Genomic DNA, 23,216 nt, shown 5'->3' with positions numbered 1-23,216 from the left:
TGATAGTCACCAAACATCAAAGCTATTCTTAAGGAAAGTTCCTGCTAAGTTTCCCACTAAGTGGAGATATTTTTCAATGTTATTGTAATTTTTAGTGTTTCGTCTATAACTAACAGACCTCCTTTAATTCAATTATTTCTATAATTATTTCTTTATGTACTGTAACCATAAAAAGTATGGTATTTTAAAACTACCAGGAAAAAAACCATATAGAGAGACTATTTTGTATTTGTGTGAAAGTAAACTTGTTTATGTATAATCAATAAAACAGAACAGTAGATCATTTCAACATGTGGTGACTTAACAGTAGATCACCTACATTTCCAGGTTGCCTACCCCTGATCTAGACCTTCACAAGTTATTACAAATTTCCGTGGATGGTCCCAATGTAAACATTAAATTCCTCAGAGATTTGCAAGAGTTTTTGAGAACTGAATCAGATTCTCCAACATTGCTGAACATAGGTTCATGTGGCCTCCATGGTGCATTCAAGACTGGAATTAAAGCAGTTCAGTGGGACATAATAAATTTCTTAAGAGCAGCCTATAACCTGTTTTAAAATGTTCCTGCACGCAGAGCAGATTTTACACATTACATATTCTAATTCCAATAAATTTCCACTCAAATTTTGTGAAGTAAGATGGTTGGAGAATCAACATGTAGCTCAACATACCATAGAAATACTACCCCACATCATTGCTCATGTAGAAGGCGTGAAACGAGACAAGAAGGTTCCAAGCTGTAACAGTTTCAAAACTGTAGCCAGTAAAACGCAGGTTGTTCTGTTAAGAGCGAAGCTAACATTTGTTTTTATTTGTTGGTAGTGCTTTTGAAGGTTTTCTGAGTAAATTTCAGTCTAATGCTCCACTTGCTCCCTTATTGTTTGAATCTCTTACAAACATCTTAGTGTCTTATGGAAAGGGTTGTAAAGCCAGAGATAGTTGATTCTGCTCAGAATTTGTGTTCTGTTGATCTTTCCCAGAAGGAAAACTAGCTAAACATCAAAAATACAAAACTTGGCTTTGCTACTAAAGATGCTATGCGTCTTACAAAAGATTTGAAACTTTGCGATGTTTTAGGTTTTAGAAATGACTGTTGCACTATATTGGTAAAACTTTGCAACAAGTTCATGGAGCGTTCACCACTCAAGTACAAACTTACCAAGGGGATCTCTTTTCTTGATCCTAATGTTTCAAAGAAGCCAACTGTCAGAGAGGAGCGGCTGGTTTCCACTTTGGACATTTTTGTACAAAATAAGTGGTTAACGGAAACAACAGCAGACAAAGTTCAGAGGCATTTCCAAACTTTAGCTGTGGCCGTTGAGATCACTTCGTTGCTGAATTCATATACAAGAAATGAAGATAGACTTTATCACCTGTGGTTACAGAAGATATAGTCACTCTTTCCACAATGTGCAGACTTGGGCAATTTCATGAAGATGATTCTTATATTGTCCCATGGAAATGCGGTACTTGAGAGGGGCTTTTCTGTTAACAAAGAAGAGTTTTGATTGAAAATATGAAAGAAGAGTCGATTACTGCCCAGAGGCTGGTTTATGATTCGGTCATGAATGCTGGAGGATTAATAAAGCTGTAGATTTCAAAATTGTTGATTCACTATGCCAAGAATGCACGAGAAAGGTAAAAGGAGGCTCAGAAATCTCTTCAGTGTAAAAAAGAATGGGCTGAAAATGAGGAAAAAGAAAGAATATCAGATTACGAGAATTTATGAACAAAAAAATGAAAGTTCTTGAAGACGCAAGAAAACTTGCAGCTGCTTTTGACGATGAAATAAGTGCTAACGGACAGGTGTTAATGCGTTAAACAAATTTTTGCTTAACCTTATTTGCATAAATTTTTTTGGGTAAGTTTGATACAACTTTGATCGTTTATACTTAATGTTTATTTTTAGATACTGTTTGCTGATGTTTTTTCTGATTGAATTTATGTATATTAACATATAGAATGGCAACATCTGCACAGAGATTTATTCTATATTAATTGCAGTTTTCCTTGAAAATTGATTAATATGTCCTTGAAATCATGGAAATGTTCTTGAATCTAGAAATCAGATTTGTGTGGCCACCATGTGGTAGGAAGATCGATGAGACTGGGAAAAAAAGTGTTAGTTGGAACAGGGAAAACTCAGGGAAATTGTCTGAAGTTAGAATGTTGGAACTTTGATTCAATTACCTGAGAATTCTTGTGGCATGTTATTGCAGGATAGAAATGAAATGTTTTGATGAAGTGAAGACAACCACTGTAAACTTCAGCTCTTATCGGAGTCGTCGGAAATTTTCCCTCATAATGACATTGCTGTCAGAAATTTATAAATTGCTACAAACTGGGACAACGGTTACTAGAAGGTAATCAAACTGAGGTATTTTGATATCTTATTTGTATGGAATTTGTTGTATGTGTTAAACAATGTAATGGTTTGTATCTAAATTGTTGGACTTGAATTTACAAACATTTGGTACATCAATCGCCAGTGGGCCAAATAGTTTGGAAGGTGTTACGTGGTAATTTTGCGTAACTTTTGTCTTAACCACTTCGTTAATTGGTTTTTCCATTCTATGTTTCTTGCTAACAGCTGTAATTCTATTTGAGATTTCTCAAGTGTCAGAAATAATTTTCACATAAAACCACTTGACTACTGTTTGTAGACCTTGATCATTCATCCATACAATTATTCTATTGATTATTTATTTATTGATCCAGTAGTTATGAATTGTTGATCGATTCTTCCTGTATAGATTCATTATGCATTGATTTAATAATTTAAATATTTTTATTTACATTTAGTATTTTATTTAATCATTAAATAAATGAATTAGTCATACTTCCAGTTATTTATTTAAATAAATCAATTATCAAATATATGATTAAGTTTTTTATTCATACATTTTATTATTTATTTACTCACTAGCTAGTTATAAGGCATGCTGTTGAAAACAGATGAATATAACAATTAAATATGCACAAAATGTTGATTAAAATGTCAATTAATTTTAATATTGTGCAAATGAAAATTGTGTGATGTGTATATATATAATGATAAAAAAGTATTGACAAAAATTGTCTTTAATGAAGAACCTCGTGAAAAACTGCATTGCGTGCGAATCGTCTTATTCAATAATGTTAAATGAATTATAACACCATTGTAATCATGCACCTAATCACAATTCATTTTCAGCGATAAATGGAATATTCACTTAATTTGCGAAGTTAATTATTCAAATTATAAAAGTAAAAAAATGATTTAAAATCTCACAAATTAAATAAAAATGAAAGCACTTCTTTTAACTTTTAACTTTTAACTGCAACTTCTGTTGAGAAATTCACTTAAGAGGAATATGAAATATGAAAGTGTTGCTGTGTGAATAACAGCAATTGCTGCCACCTGCAGAGTGCCGGCCTCAGACACCTGTGGGAAGGAGGGGGAGGGGGGTTGCGATGGCATTCTGCAGGTAGGCTCTATCCCACAGCGTTACTCTATCAGTAAGTCGGTGATTAGCGTAAATATATACAGGATTCAATTGTTTGCGCATGCAATTTATTGCTACTTACATTCATTTATTTCAACCGTGTATTCCGTATTTACCGTTTGGATGGTTAGTTCATTGAGAAGAGCATTTTTGTGCCCGCCAGGGAGCTGTACTACCAGCACGTGGGACTGTCGGAAGGCCAGGGGGAGGTTGACGCCGCGATGCGGGACGTGTGCAGCCTGCTGGGGTCCAGCTCCTGGGACCTGGGCGTGCTGCCCACCTCGAAGGGTCTGGTGGCGGGGCGGCTGGCGATCGAGACGGGCGACGGCGCGACGCTGGATTGCAGGGCCCACGGCGACGGTGACGACGGTTCCTCGGTCCTTGTGTGCACGCGTGGTAACGCTGCCGGCACATTCTCGTGTCGGCGGTTTTCAGTTTGACTTCGTAAGCACGGTCCCGCACTTGGGAGGGAAATCGGCCTGAAATGAAAACAAAAAAATCTGCGACCTTGCCGGGAATCGAACCCGGGGCTCGGGACTCGTCATCTCCAGCCACTGAACCGACTGATTGCACCAACTGCTCGTTAGGCGTCAGTTATCCTGGATGGAGAGTTACTCATTGCTGTGTGAGGGTGAAGTTACGATCACAGATCTGTGTAGGAAAGGACGAGCTAAAGTCGTTCTGTATATATTGCATTGAAGGAAAAATTTTTATTCTTCTATCACTATGCGTTATAGCCGTTGTTGGTTTTTTTTCCTCTTATTTTTTTAATCTAAAATGAAATTAAGCGTTGAACGAATGGCTCATTTAAGCAAATTAGCATGGTAAGTTTGTTTATAATATGAATAGTCAAAGTTACTCGATCAAAAATGTTTGCTGAATAAATCGTGGAGAGAAATCTTTTCCCCCCAATGTGTAGTTAGTTTGATTTTTGAAAATTTGTTATGAATAGTTTCGTCATTCATGATTGCACAACAAAAATTTGTGGTCACAGTATTTAATAATTTTGTGTATATTGGGGATTTTTTAAAAAAAAATGTTATTCAATAGACATAACATTTTTTTAATTCAGAGTCATAATGAAGTGGCTTATTACAGTTCTTAGCTAGTCATTGGGTTCTGGGACATACTCAGAATTCAAAATTAATATAAACTCATGTATAAAATTAATTATTTAATTTAGTAAAATAATAGAGATGAATTTTAATTAATAATGAAAGTCTATCAATATGGTGTATGTTTACTCTAATTTATTAATTAAATAGTAATATTATTTTTAATTCCAATTAACTTTTCATACAGTAACATAACATCACTTGTATAATTACACTTGAAAAGTTTATAAACACAATTACCATCACTATTACTTACAATAAATAAATGTTTTTAATGATATGGAGCAGTATTCATTATCAATCACTAAAGTATTAAATTTACAAGCCCATAATATATAAAATTTTATTTGTATGTAGCCCTTTATCCATCCTGTGAAAATTTTGTAGTCTAGGGTACGTGCATCGTAAAAATCCATTCATAATTATTTTTTATAATGTGCCTACGGAAGTATAACTGAAATAAAGTATAATAACTGTGAAAAATTTTTAAAGAAAAGTTTGTGTTTTTCCAACTTTGAACCATATTATCATATAAAAATGCCAATAATTACATATTTATTGTGGCTGTAACAGATGAGATTTTGATTTCAGGTCAAACAGTAGTTGTTTCCATTGTCAATCGAATAACAGTTCAAAACATTTTTAAAATAGCTGTATTTGCAGGTTCAAAGAAAGAGAGTATTGAAAATATAGTAATGTATTTAAATATATTGTTGTAATTTGGAATGTCTTAGCTGAAACGACTGTGCTTTTCTAGGTTTGTTAGTTCCGCAGAGTGTAATGGAGATCAGAAGCATGACTTCAGATGCCAAGTATGTTCTTATAGTAGAGAAGGATGCTGTATTCCAGAAACTTCTTACAGAGGGAGTTACCAGTCAACCTGCCCCTTGCATCCTAATTACAGTTATGTCAATTTTTATATTCAACTACATGTATTATTTACAAATGGAACATATGTTGTGCATGAAAATAAATTTAAACATTGGGTTTGAAAGAAAAGGAAAAAAAAAATTTGCTCCACTTTGCTTGCACTAAATACAAAACATTTGTGTGTTGAGAAATATGACTACCTGTACTACACAACACAAAGGAAAAAGTTTATTGTAATTGTACTACCTATTCATTATTAAATTAACATATACAGTAGATTTCCGATGGTCCGGATTCCAATGGTAGGGTACCACCTAGGAATTTATGGACTTCAGCAAAAAACATAAAAAATTTTAGATAAGGTCGAAAAAATGTTTTACATAAAGCACATAAGTGGCAGTAAAAGCGATCTGCACAGCCTGGAAATAGTTGGGAGCGTTTGGCACGCTTCTAGTTTCTTCAGCAGAACTCGGGGGTCGTTAAAGCTTATTACATAGGTCTAGTGGGCTGTGTTTGCATTGAAATGCCAATCCTTATGTTCCTGCTGAACAATGTTTGCAGACGTATTTGCTCTCCAACGTAGGGTTAATTGATAAAGGGATATACCATCAGCAAACTCTCTAAAGTGCCAGATTATTGGAAGTTTACTTTAATGTAAATAATACTATTTCTAGATCCTAGTAAATACTGTATGTACCTGAGAAGAATGTGATTCTGAATATAATGAGACCCCAAATGTTTTGACTGTAAGTTTATGAAAAATACCTTATGGAGTAAAAATCACAATTCAAACACACACAAATGAAAAATTATTTCAATTAAGAAATTTGTACCATATATTTACTAACAGCTTCTCTGGTTCAACTTTCTGTCAGTAGAGTGATTTACAGTGGCCTTTTTTGAAACAGCAAGTGACATTTAGAAGGAAAAATGAGTTTTATGGCTGTAGTTCAGAAAGCAAAGAATGCTTCAATATATGGTAGTCGCTGTTAGGGTGAAAGAGGCTATTTGGCTAGCAGTTGCAGTGACTGACTTCCCAAATTGTTATCCTGTTTCATCTGTTACGCCTGCTGACATCCCTCTACGAGGTTCAGATAGGCTTAATCAAGAGCGGACTTAAGTGGCACAAGTGACTCAGTTCACGTTTCAACTAAGCTGAGGTTTGGGAGACGGTAATTAACAGCAGTCTAAAGTGGCTTAAGTAACGCAGTTACAAGGCAAAGCGTCTGTTCTTTCAATTAAAGCATTTCCCATCGCTGTTTATTGACATCTCCCATCAGCAAGATAAAAGTTTGCGATTATAATGCAACCCCTCACTTTTAGATCTAGCAGTTTTGGGAAAAACCATCCCCATTAAATTCTGGTGAATACTGTATTTGTCTTGGGTGTAGTGCTAATTTATAAGTATGAGTAAACAGTAAATATTAGGGATGTGCGAGTACCCAATATTTTTGGGAACAATTCGAATCCACAATTACCCGAACCCGGAATCATTGTACGTACATGGATTCGAACAGTATTACGAATATTCACAAAAGTTATAAATTTATTTAATACGGCTCAAAAATACTAGCAGTGAAAATTAAAATTAGGCTATTACGTAAGTATTTATAATATGATGTATCAAAGAAAGATATGTGAATTAAATAATTAACACAGTCACACTAAAAGAATTTTGAGATTTCGAGAGCTTAATCTATAATTACTAATTTCGTCGTACAGCAAACTATAAACTAAAAACAATTACATATTACATATCTACAAGAAAAAAAGTCTTGGCTATTTATTGGAGGAAAAATGGTTTCGTTTGCTGAAATGTTTATAAAACTGAGATTTCCCTGTGGTGTGTAGTTTATTATGATTGATTTGGAGAATCAAATATGTTTTGGTTTTCATATATTTAAAGTGTTTATTATTAATTAAGTTTACATAAATATAAACATTTCAATCTCAGTGTAATAAATAATTGCCAGTAGTTACAGTTTGAAAAAAGAAAAAAACACATTATTTTTAAATTAATTAGTTATTTTTAATTATTTTGTGCTTAATATTCGGAATCGGATTCATATCTCAAATATTGCCAGGGATTCGAATCGGATTTGAACTAGGGTTCTAAAATTTCCGAAAAAATTGAATTCAGGAAAAAAACCAGATAAAAAACCAAGAAAAAAAGCAATTTTTCTGAAAAATTGGAAAAAAAAATTATGAATTCAAATTTAACTTATTAAATATTATTAATTATTGAATCTACTTTTATTGTTATAAATATTTAAGTAGGCTATTATGTTATTATTAGAGGAAATTTAGTAGTTTTGAGTTTTGTTTGTTGGCAGTTGGCCAAACTTCTTTATAAGACAATCACTTGTGAGAGTTGAGACATTGTTGTAAGTGTTGGGCCTACAGCAGCAAGATTGTTTACTTTCTGTTTGGAAATTAAAAGAAGTAAGTATATTACAGTATACATTTGTATTTTTAATATTTTAAATTGTTAGTGATATATTTTGGAAACAAATTACAACAAGTTTGTCCCTCCTAAAACCAATTGTGACAGCTCTAACAAAGTCTGAATCAGACAGTGCACTTCTGTCTGATGTTCTACATTTCATATCTGAGTTATGTAAAGAAGTAATATCTTCATCTGCAGCATCACCCTTGACGAAAAGCGAAGAAGCCAAAGTACTGCAGAAACGCAAAGACTTTATTCTGAAGCCTATACACTGTGCTGCAAACTTGCTCGATCCAAGATACAAAGGAGTTATGCTAGATGATGATGAAGTGCTGTCCGCCATAGATTTCATCACCAAACTAACACCGAATCTTGGACTAGATGTAACTTCTTTATCATAAAATCTTGCTGAATTCAGGACATCAACAGGATTTTGGTCAAGAGATGCTATATGGAGCACAGCAAAACATGTTACACCAGTCATATGGTGTCAGGGTTTGTGCACTACACAACCTCTATCTCACATGGCAGCGCGATTATTGTCCTTACCACCTTCAACTGCAGCCTGTGAACGAAATTGGTCTCAGTTTGCTGCAATTCATTCTAAAACTAGAAATTGCCTGACTGCAGATAAGGTACAGAAGCTAGTGTCCTTCAGAAGGAACTTACAATTTAAATAAAATACTCCTAGGCGGAGGTCTTTTCCTAATGTACATTGTCATTCGTCATGTGCCTGTGAACCAGAACATGTTTCAGATGGACAAAGTCAGGAGGAGGAATCAAACATTTCAGAGTCAGACTCAGAGTCATCAGAATTGGATCTAGAGATACAGCCACAGGTGATATAATGCCTAGGGCCTAACCTACCTACTGTCTTGAGTGCCTACTACAAGAATTGTATGTACATGTTCATTTATATATTCAGTCTTTTTAAAAGTGTACTTATAATATATTAATATTAAGAAACAATGCTGAGCACTATGTAACCATGTTGCTATAAATCATTTTCATTAATGTGAAAGTAAAGGGTTTTTATATCCATCTATTTATTTATGTAAATTTTTATTTTTTCCAAAGTTTTCCAATTTTTCTATAAAATTGGTGTACTGATGAAAAAAACCAAGTTTTCGGTGTTTTTTCCCCCAAATTTTCCTGGTTTTTTTACGGCCTCAAGAACCCTAATTCGAACCGAACTGAAAATCAAGGATTCGCACATCCCTCTAAATATGTTTCCAAAATTTCAAAGTCAAATCCTGCAGACTGAAAAAAAAAATGCTGACTGTGTTACTGTGCAGGGAAAAGGTTATCCTGACGTGAATACCCGTCTGCTGGTGCAGCGTATCTGGGAGACGTTTGGCCTTCCGATGTTTGTGCTGACAGATGCCGACCCTCACGGCATTGAAATAATGTGCGTCTATCGCTTCGGGTCTTTGGTGAGTGGTTTGCAAAATGCTTTGCGTAAAATTGTATGTGTTTGCAGGAGCACCCCGCCACTGGGTAACGTCTACAAGTATGGGCCAGAATTCTCGTGAGTTGGGATGGAAGTAAGGGATGGAAATGCACATCAGTGGGAAGCGGCACTCTCCCATCGTGTAACGTACCAGGTCAGAAGATGTTGGCTGTGAGTGAGTTAAGGAAGCATTGCAAGAGAAACTAAATGATTCACAGTAATGAATCCAGTGTGATCAGCAATGACATAAGAGACATAACTAAAGCACCCGTCTGGTCAGGGGTGTGTATGTATGTTAGTGAGGCGGGGTGATAAGTGGGATGCTTGCTGGTGCTTCTAGTGCGGTATAGCCTCTAAGTGCAAGGCTCTGAACTGGCGCGCAGTCTTCTCGTTGTCATAGGAAAACTGTGAAATTTAGTGGTGACTGTAACATACGGCATATAAATGAAGGCAAAGGTGTAATGCAAGTCACTTATGTGCTTTCAGGAATCTGAACCGGTTGTTTTACATCTAAAAATACAGTTTGGAAATACGTAGCTTGGTTTTTCCTGAAGCTCTGTGCATTGTTATATGTGTGTCCGGGTAGACTGGGCCCTTAAAGATGCCAAACAAATGTGTAAAACAATACATATACATAATGTTTCAAAAGGAACAGTTGCCATCTTGCATAAATTGCTACAAGGAGTTTGGAAAAGACACACTACGTATATGGTTTGTTGGTTGAAAACAAAATGGAACTAGTTTTAAATCTAAAAGTTTACACAGAGGATGCCTGGCGAGCTACAATAAAGAATTGAATGTAAATGTTACAAAAAAAATGAGGAGTTGCATAAAATGAAATAATACATTTATTCTGTCAGTGGAACTCATTGTAATGAGAATAGAAAATTTTCGATGTTGAAAAGCTTTTTATAGCCATATAGTAGGATACTACAATGGTGGATGTGCTACTGGGTAGTGTCGAATTAACCATGTACAATTAATTCTCCTAGTGTTTGGTTATCCTCAGCTGTTTCGAGCAACTTGTGTGTATATAACTATGGCGTCGTGTGGTCTGCATTATAGTTATTAAAAAAATCCACAGGATTTTGTTACTGAAGTAAGGTTTGGAAATGAGGGACAGCTGTGCCTGAGGAACGGATCTAGGCAGTCCGAAGAGGGAATCGAGTGAGAGGAACTGAATGGGCGACAATGCTCTTGAGAACCGAGCCATTCTGCAGGACCTGCAGTGATTGGAACCCAGATGTTAATGTGGTTGCCGCTGTCAGTGGATAACAGTCTCATTAAACATGAGCAAGTGGATATAGTGCGTCCGCTCAGAGTTTTATCAGTGCTGTGCTTCTGGTTTTCTAATGGGTTGGAAAGAGAGATCTGATTCATTGTGTCAATGTGATACAGTAATCTTTTAAATTTTTTTCCCTATAGAGCACCTAGCTACAACCTGTTTTGAACGACATTGTTTTGTACATAATTTTTTTTTATACAATTCGTATTGAAACTATGACATTAGATAACCCGGTATGGCCATAATCCTTTAGGACCCTGATAAGACTAGCAGTAAAAATGTGACAGGTGACCCACTGTAGGTTTATGCGAATCATTCACAGCTGTTTTTAATATTTGATTTGATTCGCTGGGACGCTCAGCTTTAAAACATTGGAAGCTTAAGATTCACTCATGAAAATATAATTTTTTTTTGTCATATAGGTTTGCTTGAATAAAGTTGGTTAATAAAAAAATCAATAGGTACTACTCAATTTGCTTTTATGAATGCTTAATATGTACTAATTTTATGCATGACTGTTTTACCATCTTTATTGAATGATGTTATCTGTAGGGCCCAATTAGTTATTCACTTAATCAGTTCAAAGAATAATTTTTTTACTTCAATCTTGTATTCAATGAAATAAGTGAAATACAGCTTCACTGAGAACATTATTTGCAATTGGATTCAACTTAGTGAATCTTTTAAACTTTCAGTTTGCAGAAAAAAAAGTATTGAAATATACATAAACGGACAAGATACTGTGTTGTATGCTTGACGTGAAGAACACAGTATGAGTATGGACTGCATGGGTCTTTCATGAGATGGATGCCGTCCAAATGTGTTGCATATCTCTGCTTTGTTTGAAAAATTACTGTTATTGTGACCAAACTATCTAATAGTGTTATGAATTAAAAATTAATTGATAACAACAATTGATAACACAGGCACTTTGGACAAAAAAACTTTATTTGTTTCGATACAGTTGTTTACCAATTTCTCAAGTACACAAATAAATAAATTCTTCAAAACTTGACAAGCAAATGTATGAAACTTGCCTCGCAAGCAAGAGTATAGAACTGAACACCTCGGACACAACGGCGGGCAAACCGCTTGTCTGTTGTAACTACAGGTTTTCGACATGCGTGTGTTCGATGGGATGTGTTGCATTCCACCTGACTGTGCTACCTCAAGTGAGCAGGGTGTCCACAGTTAGTACTTTCGTACTAGATCTAGTACTTCTATAAGTTTTTTAGTGGTCTAGTACATTTACGCTCAGCTATAGTACCTTTTTTTCTTTAATATAATAATATTACAGTAACTCCAATATGTTTTATTATTAAGCGTAATTATTTTTAAAAACTAGGGAATGTATGTGCGTGTGGTGTGATTTTTAAGTTAGAGCATTGCAATTTCATTATATCTTACTAAATTGTTAAAACCATAACAAATTATAGTTTAGTACTTTTTTTATAATCTAGTACTTTTTCTCGCCTAAGTTGGTACGAAATATTTTTTTTCCTTGTGTAAACCCTGCACGTGAGATGTGTTCTGACATTGAACCGGCTTGTGTGTTGCCTGCAGTGTTTTACATGCTCGCCTGTCAGGGTCCCTAGTGTTGTGTCGGCAGACCCGAGAAGAAGCTAATTGCTGTGGTTGACGGTGTGTGGTGCGGGCAGGGTATGTCGACGGAGTCGCACTTCCTGGCCACGCCGGCCGTGAGGTGGCTTGGCGTGCACCCCAAGGACATAACCGTGCTGGGCCTGGAGACGAGTCCCCTGACGGCGCGCGACAGGCTGAAGATCCGGGAGCTGATGTTGCGGCCGTACATGCAGTCCCACGCCGGCATCAGAGATCAGGTAGCTACATTGTTGAACATGCCTGCGTTCCCTCATTAACTTTCGTGATACAGCGTTGTCAATGTTGAAATACACGGTGGCGTAGCCAGGATTTGTGGTATGGGGGGTGTTCAGAAGCATTTCCACCCCCCCCCCGTATTAAAGCGGGGGATCCGGGGGCACTCCCCCGAGAAAATTAGGATTTTAAGGTGTAAAATAGTGCTATTTGAGCAGTTTTCGGTTCTTAAATTTAAATATTGTAATGGTAAAAAATTTATTAATTTTAATATGAAATTTGTTTGAGTGATGAATAAGAAATTAATTAAAGATTTGGTGCTAGGGTGTTTGAACCCCTAACCCCCTCCTCCCTCCTGGCTATGCCCCTGGAAATACAGAATGTCAGGGGTGTATTTGTGTTAGTGAGGCAGGATGATAGATGTGACGCTCTCAGCTTGGTATTTTCTCTAGGCGCAAGGCTGTGGGTGGGAAAGTAATGAGGTTTAAGTGATAACTGTTACACTATGTGGTGGAGAAAAGAAGATCAAGGTGTAATGGAAGTCCCTGGAGTGCATTCAAGAATCTGTACTGGGTGTTTCATGTATAAAAATTATGCTGAAGCACACCTATTTTTTGTTTGTGAGGTACATAGTGGCTCTATCAGTCGCTTAATTCTTAAATTTACTTTTTCTATAATTTCTAAATTGGTTTTGACCTGCACTTTCAAAATTACATTTAACTTAATAGCTAGAACTAAGATTATATGGTTTTATGTGAAATCCACCACATACCGTGAAATATGCTATAATATTTTTCCTAGCCAAAAAATAACACTCCAATATCACATGAAATTGTGAATTACCCGTTTGTAGAAAGAATGATCGTATCCCACTCAGTGTGGTTAATGCATTAATTATTAACCTTTCATTAAAAATTACAAACCATCGTAAACATGATTATTTCATGCACCGAAGAGGCCCGTGGTCGGAGATAGTGTATGATATGTTTACTTTATGTTGTTAACAAGCATCTCTTCCGGATATCACGTAATGTAAACAACTGACGGTCTGAAACTAAAATATAACCAACATAACGTGAAAATTCTCATCAGTGCCGTATTTGCTGTATCCTTAGCAAAATACACGTGATCAAAAAACTGAACTGAAAAAATATATACGTATGTTATTAAAATATTTGATAACATTAAAACGAATTGAATATTGACTTTCCCTATAACACAAATTAATGCATTGGTTTTCTTGAACTATTTTTGTAGTGTTGGCACACTAGCTGAACAAGCTAATTTCTGCTCGGTTTGAATTTGTTTGTTACTACGGGCTTTGTTTACAAATGACATGCAGAAACAAAAAATAAATTTTTGAACCATGCCAAAGAATAAAGCTACTGCAGCATCACGTGCGGACGAAATTAAGAAGGAAGGATTGTACGTCAGTGATTGGAAAAATACTTTTTTTTTTTTTGTAAATACAGTAAACTCCCGGTATATCGCGCCCCGATTGATCGCGGAATCGGGTATATCGCGGGTCAAACCATGTCCCCCAGTCAGAAATGAATAATAATGGAATAAATGGTTGATAGCCGATTAGGATAATTTTGCATTGTAACTAACAAACTAAGCATCGGGCAGAAAAAAGCCTATGCGTAGAAAATGTCCGCAGTGAAATTCTAAACAAAATATCTCCGTACATTATTCCTCTATCTTGTAGTGTTTTCAAATTATGGTCCAATCCAGCCCAGTGATATTTTCTGAAAGACTAGTTCTTAACGTCGCTTTATCTCACAAATGAAGCAGGGGATCTGATAAAGCCCACCGTCAGCAACATTATCCAGCGTGACTAGGCTGGGGATTGATGTTGGATAGGCTTGGTTGTCGGCAAGCGCTGGGTAGGGAGAGGCGAGCCGAGAATATGGAGAGAGGTAGAGATTAGAGCGGGCAGAATCAGGCCGAGGGGGAGTGGGGGAGGGAATGTGTTCACGCAGCACACAGGCAGAGCATGAGTCACTTGACTGAGCAGCGTCCCTGCGTACAAGGCAAAATCAGGTAGTCCGGTGTTTAAAATTCCACTCCAGAATCATAATTGGTAGATCTGTATATAAATGTTTTGTTACAACTTAAACCTACAGACGTTATATTATTGGGTAATTCATTGTATTATACACGTTCATCTTTTTACTTTGGTATAATGTTTTAACATTAAATGGTAAAGTAAATCAGCTAGCGTATTTTTAATCTTTGCCCAGGAATTCCCAGTGGTCCAATACTTACGTGAACCATACTGTACCACTTTTGCCGTGAGGTAGTAAACAATTCCCGGAAATGTTTATGTGTAGCGGTCTCCCGACCTTTAACCAGAGGCTGGGGAATATAATACTTGCCGATCCGAGCAACACACACTCAGCAACTCGACACAGTGTTTGGTGAAATAAGTAAAGACATAGTTTAACACGGTTTTTAATACGGCGTCACCGATTGCGCTAAAATTAAATTGGCGCAATTTTTGTTTCCCACACGTGACCATTTATAATTTACTGTAAGCATGGATAATAAAGTTTAACCACTTGACACGATAGACGATTCTTTATTTTTTATTGTACGAATGCTAGAATAGTTTTTTCCTGTATCTGCGGCCTACTTCTGCAAAAGACAAGCTATCTGTAAGTAAATATAGAATTTTTATTTTGTCATTCAAACTCGTTACTTTGTGATTCATATTCGGTTTGAAGTAACACTACGGCCTTTCTTTTTAGAAGACTTCGACCACAGAATCGTGTGTAACCGCACACACTGCACTTACTTTGTTACGGACACTGACGAAGCAGATACTGTGGCTGACACCACGAGACTGGCAGCAGCTTGTGTGCCGCACGTGTGTATGGCGGCGTGTGGCGCGCTCGTAGGCCGTGCGACAAACTGTGCGCGGCACGCGGAAAAATAAAAACAATTCAACATTTAATATTTATCTTTAAAATTTATTATTTTTATTTTTTCACCCGCGTTTAGTGAAAACTGCGGATGCAAAGTCCGCACAACGGCGGGCCGTCTATACTGTGCGTGCTTGCCGACCTATTAGAACACAGGCGGTGTTTTATGCCTTTTGACCTTGGTCACATCGAAACATCGCGGTTATGCAACAACGCGGGTAAAAGTTATGTCCCCCGACAACCGCGTTAAATAGGGAGTGTACTGTATAGAAACTGCTGTTTGGAGCATGAACGCAAGGACACGGTAAACAAGCACGTAAAAGCTAAACGATCCTCATCTACTCTGAAACGACAACTTTCTATCCCAGAAGCAGGGGTGGTGCAAATGTGCGCAAAAAACTGTTCAAGCCTCAGTAGCTGCAGGTATTCCTCTTGAGAAACTCGATAACAGCATGTAAGTGGTGTTGGTGATCTTCCAACAGCGGATTGGATGAGAAAAAAAGTACATTCCCCTACTTAGGGACAAAAAAGAAGCAGCTCTTGGGGCAAGATGTAGTCTTACTAGCTGATGAAACTACCGACAAAAGTAACGATTGTGTTCTCAACATCTTATTTAAAATTTTGGTGCTGAACAAGATGTTATCTAGGAGCGTCCTTGATGCAGCAAATGCTGTTTGTTGTTCTCGGGCAGTGATTGACGTATGCTCTTAAGTAAAGGAAGAAAAACAAAATTGCATATGTTACAGGCTGCCAGGTACATAACAAAATCTGTTGGCACACTTAAAACTGTACTAGGTGATCTCATGTACCACATACAATGTTGGGCCCATAAAGTAAACATATGGTAGAGGAGACCGCAGGAAATCAACCTTCACCCATCTGATAACCAGATGAGACATACTTTTTATGAAATTTTATTGATTTATTAAAATGCCTGTGATAGCTTGCCACTTGAAAAGTGTTCATGGCTATTTTGAATGAATTTAATTTTAATACATTTATTTTAATAACTGAACAAATTTAGTGAAGGCTTGCCTACTTATTTCTGTAAGTCTATATAGGTAACTACACTGATGTTAACCAATAAAAACTTGTAACAGAAGAAAGATAATTTTAATACGAAAATAATTGTATAGGCTTGCCTGCAAAAAACCGTTAATGGAATATTAGTGCTTTGCTTTGAAGTTTTGAAATCGGAGAAATTAAATATGTGCGAGAAAGAAAGTAGAGCGTCTGAAGTCCGTCCAACAGAAATGGACGCAACATAGCAGCTGTGCGCGACATGTCCGTCGAATGTAACCCAGTGTGCATGCTACCCTTTGATATTAAGTTCGGCTTTCGTAGCCAAGAGATAGCCAGCATGTCTAACCTATGACAATCATGTTAAGGAGTGTATAGCAGTATATATGATGAGGCCTGTAAAAACATTTGAATACCGTGTTTTCTCACATAATTGTCACACATTTTATTCTAAAACCAAGTTTGAAAAGTAGGAGTGCAACGATTATGCGGAAAACATTTATTTTGTTATATAAAGTATTCATAAAAAACAAAACCCATTCATGGAAAGTACGTTTATTTACAATGTGAAGTATAAAAGAGCACGCCAAATAATTTAATAAGTCATGCAACAAAAACCTTTCTTCAACTTTAAATAGAAAAACAAAATCCGTGATCCAAATGCAAGCCGAACGAACGTGTAACTACTGTAGTAAACATCACGAGAGTGCAGGATATCAAATGTAGTTAACTCGGTACCGGATAGAGAGCGCGAGATATCAATATTCGACTACGTGTGCGCGCTCTATACAGGAAACAGCATAACCAAACAGTAATGATTGTAACGGGCGCTGGCTACATTGTTGTAAGCGATACACTGTGGCGACACAAACAAACAATGAAGGTTATAACGTTTAAAAAAGTATTTAAAAGGAAATTAACACATCAGACAACTTTGTATTTCCGTTGTTTAAATAAGGACACAGTTATTTCAGAATAAATATTATATTTATACTTTAAAATACATTGTTTTATACGGTAAAGATACCAGCACAAAGGGCTCGGCATCGAATATCGAGACGAAAAACATCATGCGACATTTACACGAGAGGTTTTTTTATCCAAATTTTGACGCCCTAAATTATGGGCGATAAAAGAGGGTAACTTAGAATCAGATGAACTTGTTTGAATTTCAGTAATGTAATTTGGTATACAACGGGCAATGAAAGTCAGATGTCGTAAACTGGATGGGAATACAACTACATAATGCAGTATATTTAGACAGTTTAAGGGAATATGAAGGTTTAAAAAGGGGGTCAGGGTATTACAAAAGCTAGTGACAAGGCGGGTGTCCATGAAGTGGCATAGCTCGAATGCCACTGTTCTTGCAACTTGGATATTAACATTGAATATATATAACTTATAGAAGTCGCGAGGGGATAGGATTTATTATTCCAATTTTCGGATCCAAAACTGAGGTAGTTGTTAGCTCCGCCGCTAGACAGCTCTTCTTTCCACAAGAGGGTACTCGTAGTTACCAGCTTCCACGCCAGAGCGCTGTAGCGTCGCTTTTTTCAAGGTCGTGCGCGTAATTCTCTGTTTCACTCTATCGAGAGGCGGTGCCTTTTGTTGAAATCCGAGCGCTTAGATATCGGCGGGCGCAACTGAATTGGAGGAGTACGGCCACCGAAAAAAAAAAAAAAAAAAAAAAGTGCGGTTAAAAGATGCCAACATCAAAAATTAAGTTTTAATAATAAGAAAACTACAGAAATTTCTTAAAGCGTATCAGATTGGAATGTACAGTATAGTGTACATTCCCACTGACATTCGTGGTTCAGAATTTATAAAATGTTGTGTTAACGGAGTGGCGCATTGAGTAAAATGGCAAAACATAATTTGGAATAATTCTTGACAACGTTGAATGATTTTGGTAGCTATGAAACAACTATGGCTGCGATGACTGTTCAAACGCGTGCACGTGTTGTTATTAGTAACAGAAACTAATGGTATGATGTCATACTTTGTGGCTATGCAGTTTATAATTTTTTTAACATAAGATGAAGCATTTTTACATAATGTTTTGGTTGTTTCGTTATTCAAAATAAATAATCTTAAACGTTATATGGTGAATATTCCCAGTAGCGAATGACCACAAAAAAAATCAATTTTGCCAACATAGATCTGAAAAGTTAACGATTTACTATGTTAAGTTGCTTATAAATAAAGCACATTTCCCGGATCTCCAAAGAAAATAAGAGTGTTTGTTATAGCATTGAGTTCCCACTCTTTATATTCCTTGCTTTGAGGTTAGATACACAAGTTAAGCCCGGGCTACATTCGCAATAGCAAGCAAACAGCACAGACGCACAGAAGTTCAACATACACTATTAGATATGAGCTGCCACATTGGCAAATAGCACGCGCACAGAAAAATAGCACAGGATCGGCGCACAGAAAGTTCATTAACTTTTAACTTTTAGGTTATTTTCTGTGCGCGACCATGATGGTAGCCAATCAGCAAACAGTTTAAGTACTACTCGAGTGGGCTTATAAAAGAACAATTGTCACGAAAGTATTGGTGCTCTTGACTTGAGTAGTTTGTTATTGTTTTCAAACACGCGATAACATAAAAATGGAAGGCACATTTGATAGCTTTTTGATAGCTGTAATAGAAAGTAAAAATATTTTGTATGACAGGGGATCCGCAGGATACAAAAATGAAGAAGCTAAATTAAATGCTTGGAAGTCTGTGTCTGAATGTGTTAAAGAAGCCGGATTTGAAATAAACAGTGATATATATTTTTGAATGCTCATTGTGTTTTGTACGTAAACTTTGAAATATTTAAAATATTTCTGGGTTTAACGAAAACCGTACCACAATAACAACACACGAATCTAAACAAACGTCACGTATGCCAACTTCAGTGACCAAAATTGTGAACGGGAGTTTTACATTTAAAAAACTTTTTTGAATGCTTCCGGTATTATTTTGTGTTGTGTTGTGCGTGAATGTAGCATCAAGCTCTGTGCTATCTCTGTGCGTGTGTGCTATCTGTGTGCTGTTTGCGTGCTATTGCGAATGTATCCCGGCCTTTATGCTCGTAAAAACGATGCGCAAGTATTTTGAATACAAATATATTTTCTTTTAATAACCGAAAGGTAAATATTATTTCCATGAAATATAATACAATTCTTTAAACACAGACAACATATAAGAGCTATTTTTTGTTTATTATTCCATCTGGCGTGATAAATATTATATTTTAAAAACTGTTTGTGGATTTTTAATATAAAATAAATATTTGTTTATGACATCAATTTAAGTTGTTCAAAAAATTCACTTTGGTATGAATTAAACCAAATTCATGTTATCCAGGGCACAAAATTAGAAACTACCAAAAAAGATTATTTACATTGCTGTTTTGTGTAAATCTGTGCACGGACTTAGTAAGTGACATATTTATAATTCCTCATTTTAGCAACCCATTTTAACAGAGAAAAATGATTTTATATTAAAAAATTATTATTTTAAACCATTAATTAGCAGGAAACATGTATGAATAATCTATTTAAATTTGCATTTGAACAGTGAATATTATTTTACAATAATAAATATTTTTATCATCGTATATTACTGATGAAAAGTTTGTATTTCCATCTAATCAGAAGTATTATGACACAGTTAATTAAATTGCTTTACAAGTTTTTATTCACATGAAAATCATTAAAAATTGGTTGGAAAGTTATATAAATATACAAAAACAAATCATTATACATACAATTTTATTATCTTAGTGGATTTAAATTAATGGTGTCCCAGTGACTACTGCGAAGAAAAAAGTCTTGCGAAAGGTTTCCTCGTAATTGAAATTCGTCAAAAAAAAACTATCTCTCATTTTTGGTGACATTTCTGACAAGTGGTACAATGAAATTTGAGACTGGCAAATGAATGTTGTGAAGCAATAAACAAAATATCACATTCGTGAACTACAAATGCATAATTGTTTTTATTTTATAATAAAAGTGTATCTAATAACCCGTGGCTTTGCTCACGTAATTTCCGGGTATTGCTGATATTCTACCATTTTAAGAAAATATGTATTAAATTTCAAATATTTTTGAAGAATTATACACAAAGAACTGTCAAGTATAGAACATATTTAATAAATAAAAATATTTTTACGACTTATTTTTAATTGGTTTAGCGTAAGTCTATTTTAACTTTTATTTAAAATTAAGTACCTACCTTATTTTCTATCTCCCGGTTTAGTGACTTTGAGAATATATTTTTCCTTGATGAAATCTTAACTCTTTTCCATCTGACGAAGAAGCCAATTAAAAAATAAACTAAGACTCGCGCACTTATTGTATGTTAAGAATGCCATCGTTTTAAATTACTGTAATTTTTTTAGTTATAGTCATGCTTAGTATAATAACATAATATGCCTTATTACGCATACATTTCAGTATTCATGAAACCAGTGCATTTTTATTTGAAATGTAGAGCAGTTACCAAATTTCTTATCTCGCATATTGATCTTTTGGTATGGCTAGTATTACTTAAACTAAATTTTTGAATTTTCACTGATGCACTGTTTTCCCTTTTCTATGTGATTTAGAAAATATAGCAATATACGTAAACCAATTAAACCAAAATCATCCTGAATTTTTATTACAGAAAAAAGTTAATTACAAAAATTTTTAATGTGCGTATTTTAATATTGAATTTATATATATCTTGCCAATACTGATTTAGTGGGTTATATAATTTTTTTTATTTTTAAAAATAATATCTACCCCTTTTACTACTTAATAGATAACGTTGAATAAGAGAAGGTTGTTTAAGGTATGTTGATTTTCCTTGCCAATATCTAAAAGTAAATTTGCACAAACGCGAAATATAGTTTAAATAAGTATTTTACTTTTAAAATAAAACCATATTTTGAACGTAACACTGACTATTGGCCCAATACAAAGTTTTAATAGCTAATTTTCACTTCACTCGGGTACAGAATCCCATCATTCAGTGATTTCCGTGGCTAGCTTCTTTTGGGATTTCATCATTCTCAAACGACGGTAAGGGAAGCTCCTCTTCAAGGTCGCCTAACGATGTTGATAAGACCTGCCGGGTAATTTGAATCGTTGGTCTGGGATTTTCGAGGGGGGGGGGGTGAAGGATGATGTCACGACTGGGCTGGTTAACCTAGTTCTGCCAAATACCGCCAGGGGCGTATACAGCCGATACCCAGCGATGAAAGCGATCGCAGCGGCGGAGCTTGGAACTACAACAATTCTTCTAAGAAACCGGACAGAAAATTTAACCTGGGCTCGCGACTTCTATACATTATATATATTCAATGATATTAATGATACTACTGAAATGTGGTTATATTCGTATATAAATGGGTTATTATTTGGACAGATTTCTCCCACACACACACTTTGTATCTACATAAATATATGTAAATTAATTTTTTTTTAATATTGTTGGCATAATCACCTGTACAAACAAATTAAATGCTTCATGTAATGAGTTCTTTTGTTGCACTAACAACTTTGTTAGAAAAAAAAATAGTCTTCCATATTTAATGTTCATAAATTTGTTAATGTATTCAGTACACTTTCAGGTTGAAGTTTTACTACGTCTTGGGGTGAAAGCTGAAATAGAAGGCATGGCAAGTTTTGCAACGAACATTTTAACAGACTACTACATACCCACGCAAATCACAGCGAGGGATTATTTTTGATACGGATTTGCAGTGTGATGTAATATCTTGCGAAGAAAGGTAATGTATTGTGTACAATAGAGAAGTAAAATTTACAACACAGTGAGTAGTTTTCTTAGTAAAATAATGAGTTTATATAATTCAAAATGTGTGTTAAAAGTAAAATAGTCTCCTATATTGACAATAATTTAAAAAATTTAATATAAATGAACATAAATAGTATTTTATTGGAGAACACACTGAATAAAACACCATTAATAGTTGTAACTAACAATTACAAGCATTGCAAAATCAGTATGCAATTATAAATTTGAGGGCACAGTTACGTATGATTATTAAAGAAAACGTGTGTGGTACAGTAAACTTGTGATTATTAACCCATTTTTGGGGAGTGATTCTACATGTATTACAAGATTTTGAATAATTTGCCAAGGATAACACAGTCTCATGTTGAACAGCCAACAAATATTCTCTTCTGAGCACAAGGCTCTTCCGCAAGATTCAAACTCATGCACAGCTGTTTGGGCCTGCAAAACCCTCTTATATCGCTTAATCGTCGCACCTATATTTTAGGCCGTCAAAATTGGGATAGATAAACTTATCGCGTAAACGTCGTATGTTTTTTTGGTACCGCTATTAGATGCTGAGCGCTTTATGTAGGTATCTTTTCCGTATAAAACGATGTAGAAGTCTAATATATTTTCGGACATTGCCACTTACTTATTTAATTAACGAAAATATGAAGTTGTCTGACGCGTAAAATTTCTTTTAAACATATTTTCAAACGTTATTTACTTTATCTGTTCATTTGCGCTGTCGCGATGTACCATTTACAATAATGTAGATAGCGCCATTCGTGTTTGGTTGTGTTGCTTCCTGTGTAGAGCGTGCACACATAGTCGAATATCGATATCTCGCCGATTGCGTGCCACGCGCGCTCTCTGTCAACTGCCGAGTTAACTACATTTGATGGCCCGCACTCTTTCGTGGCAAGTGTGTACTTTTTTTATATTTAAAGGTTTTTGTTTAACGACTTATTAATTTAAATTGTTTGGCATGCTCTATTAAACTTCACTTTTTA

At 35.5% G+C, this 23,216-nt stretch overlaps 1 protein-coding gene across 3 annotated transcripts in view; it reads left to right on the top strand.

Moving 5' to 3' along the window:
• LOC134538687 (meiotic recombination protein SPO11) overlaps positions 1 to 23,216 on the top strand; it is a 33,861-nt gene that overhangs the window by 9,800 nt on the left and 845 nt on the right. The window contains exons 3-8 of one of the 3 annotated variants that reach the window (XM_063380114.1): positions 2,222 to 2,365; positions 3,651 to 3,847; positions 5,360 to 5,505; positions 9,214 to 9,351; positions 12,312 to 12,491; positions 22,037 to 22,195. In XM_063380114.1, coding sequence (XP_063236184.1) covers positions 2,222 to 2,365; positions 3,651 to 3,847; positions 5,360 to 5,505; positions 9,214 to 9,351; positions 12,312 to 12,491; positions 22,037 to 22,156 — 925 coding nt within the window. In that variant the 3' untranslated portion in view covers positions 22,157 to 22,195. Of the gene's footprint in view, positions 1 to 2,221; positions 2,366 to 3,650; positions 3,848 to 5,359; positions 5,506 to 9,213; positions 9,352 to 12,311; positions 12,492 to 22,036; positions 22,238 to 23,216 lie in introns of those variants that run through there. The other 2 variants (XM_063380117.1, XM_063380116.1) reach the window with 2 other exon arrangements.

The sequence above is a fragment of the Bacillus rossius genome, chromosome 14, assembly GCF_032445375.1.
Source record: "Bacillus rossius redtenbacheri isolate Brsri chromosome 14, Brsri_v3, whole genome shotgun sequence".
Lineage (NCBI taxonomy): Eukaryota > Metazoa > Arthropoda > Insecta > Phasmatodea > Bacillidae > Bacillus > Bacillus rossius.
Note: the sequence above shows the minus strand (reverse complement) of the source record. Positions and strands in the feature narration are given on the sequence as shown.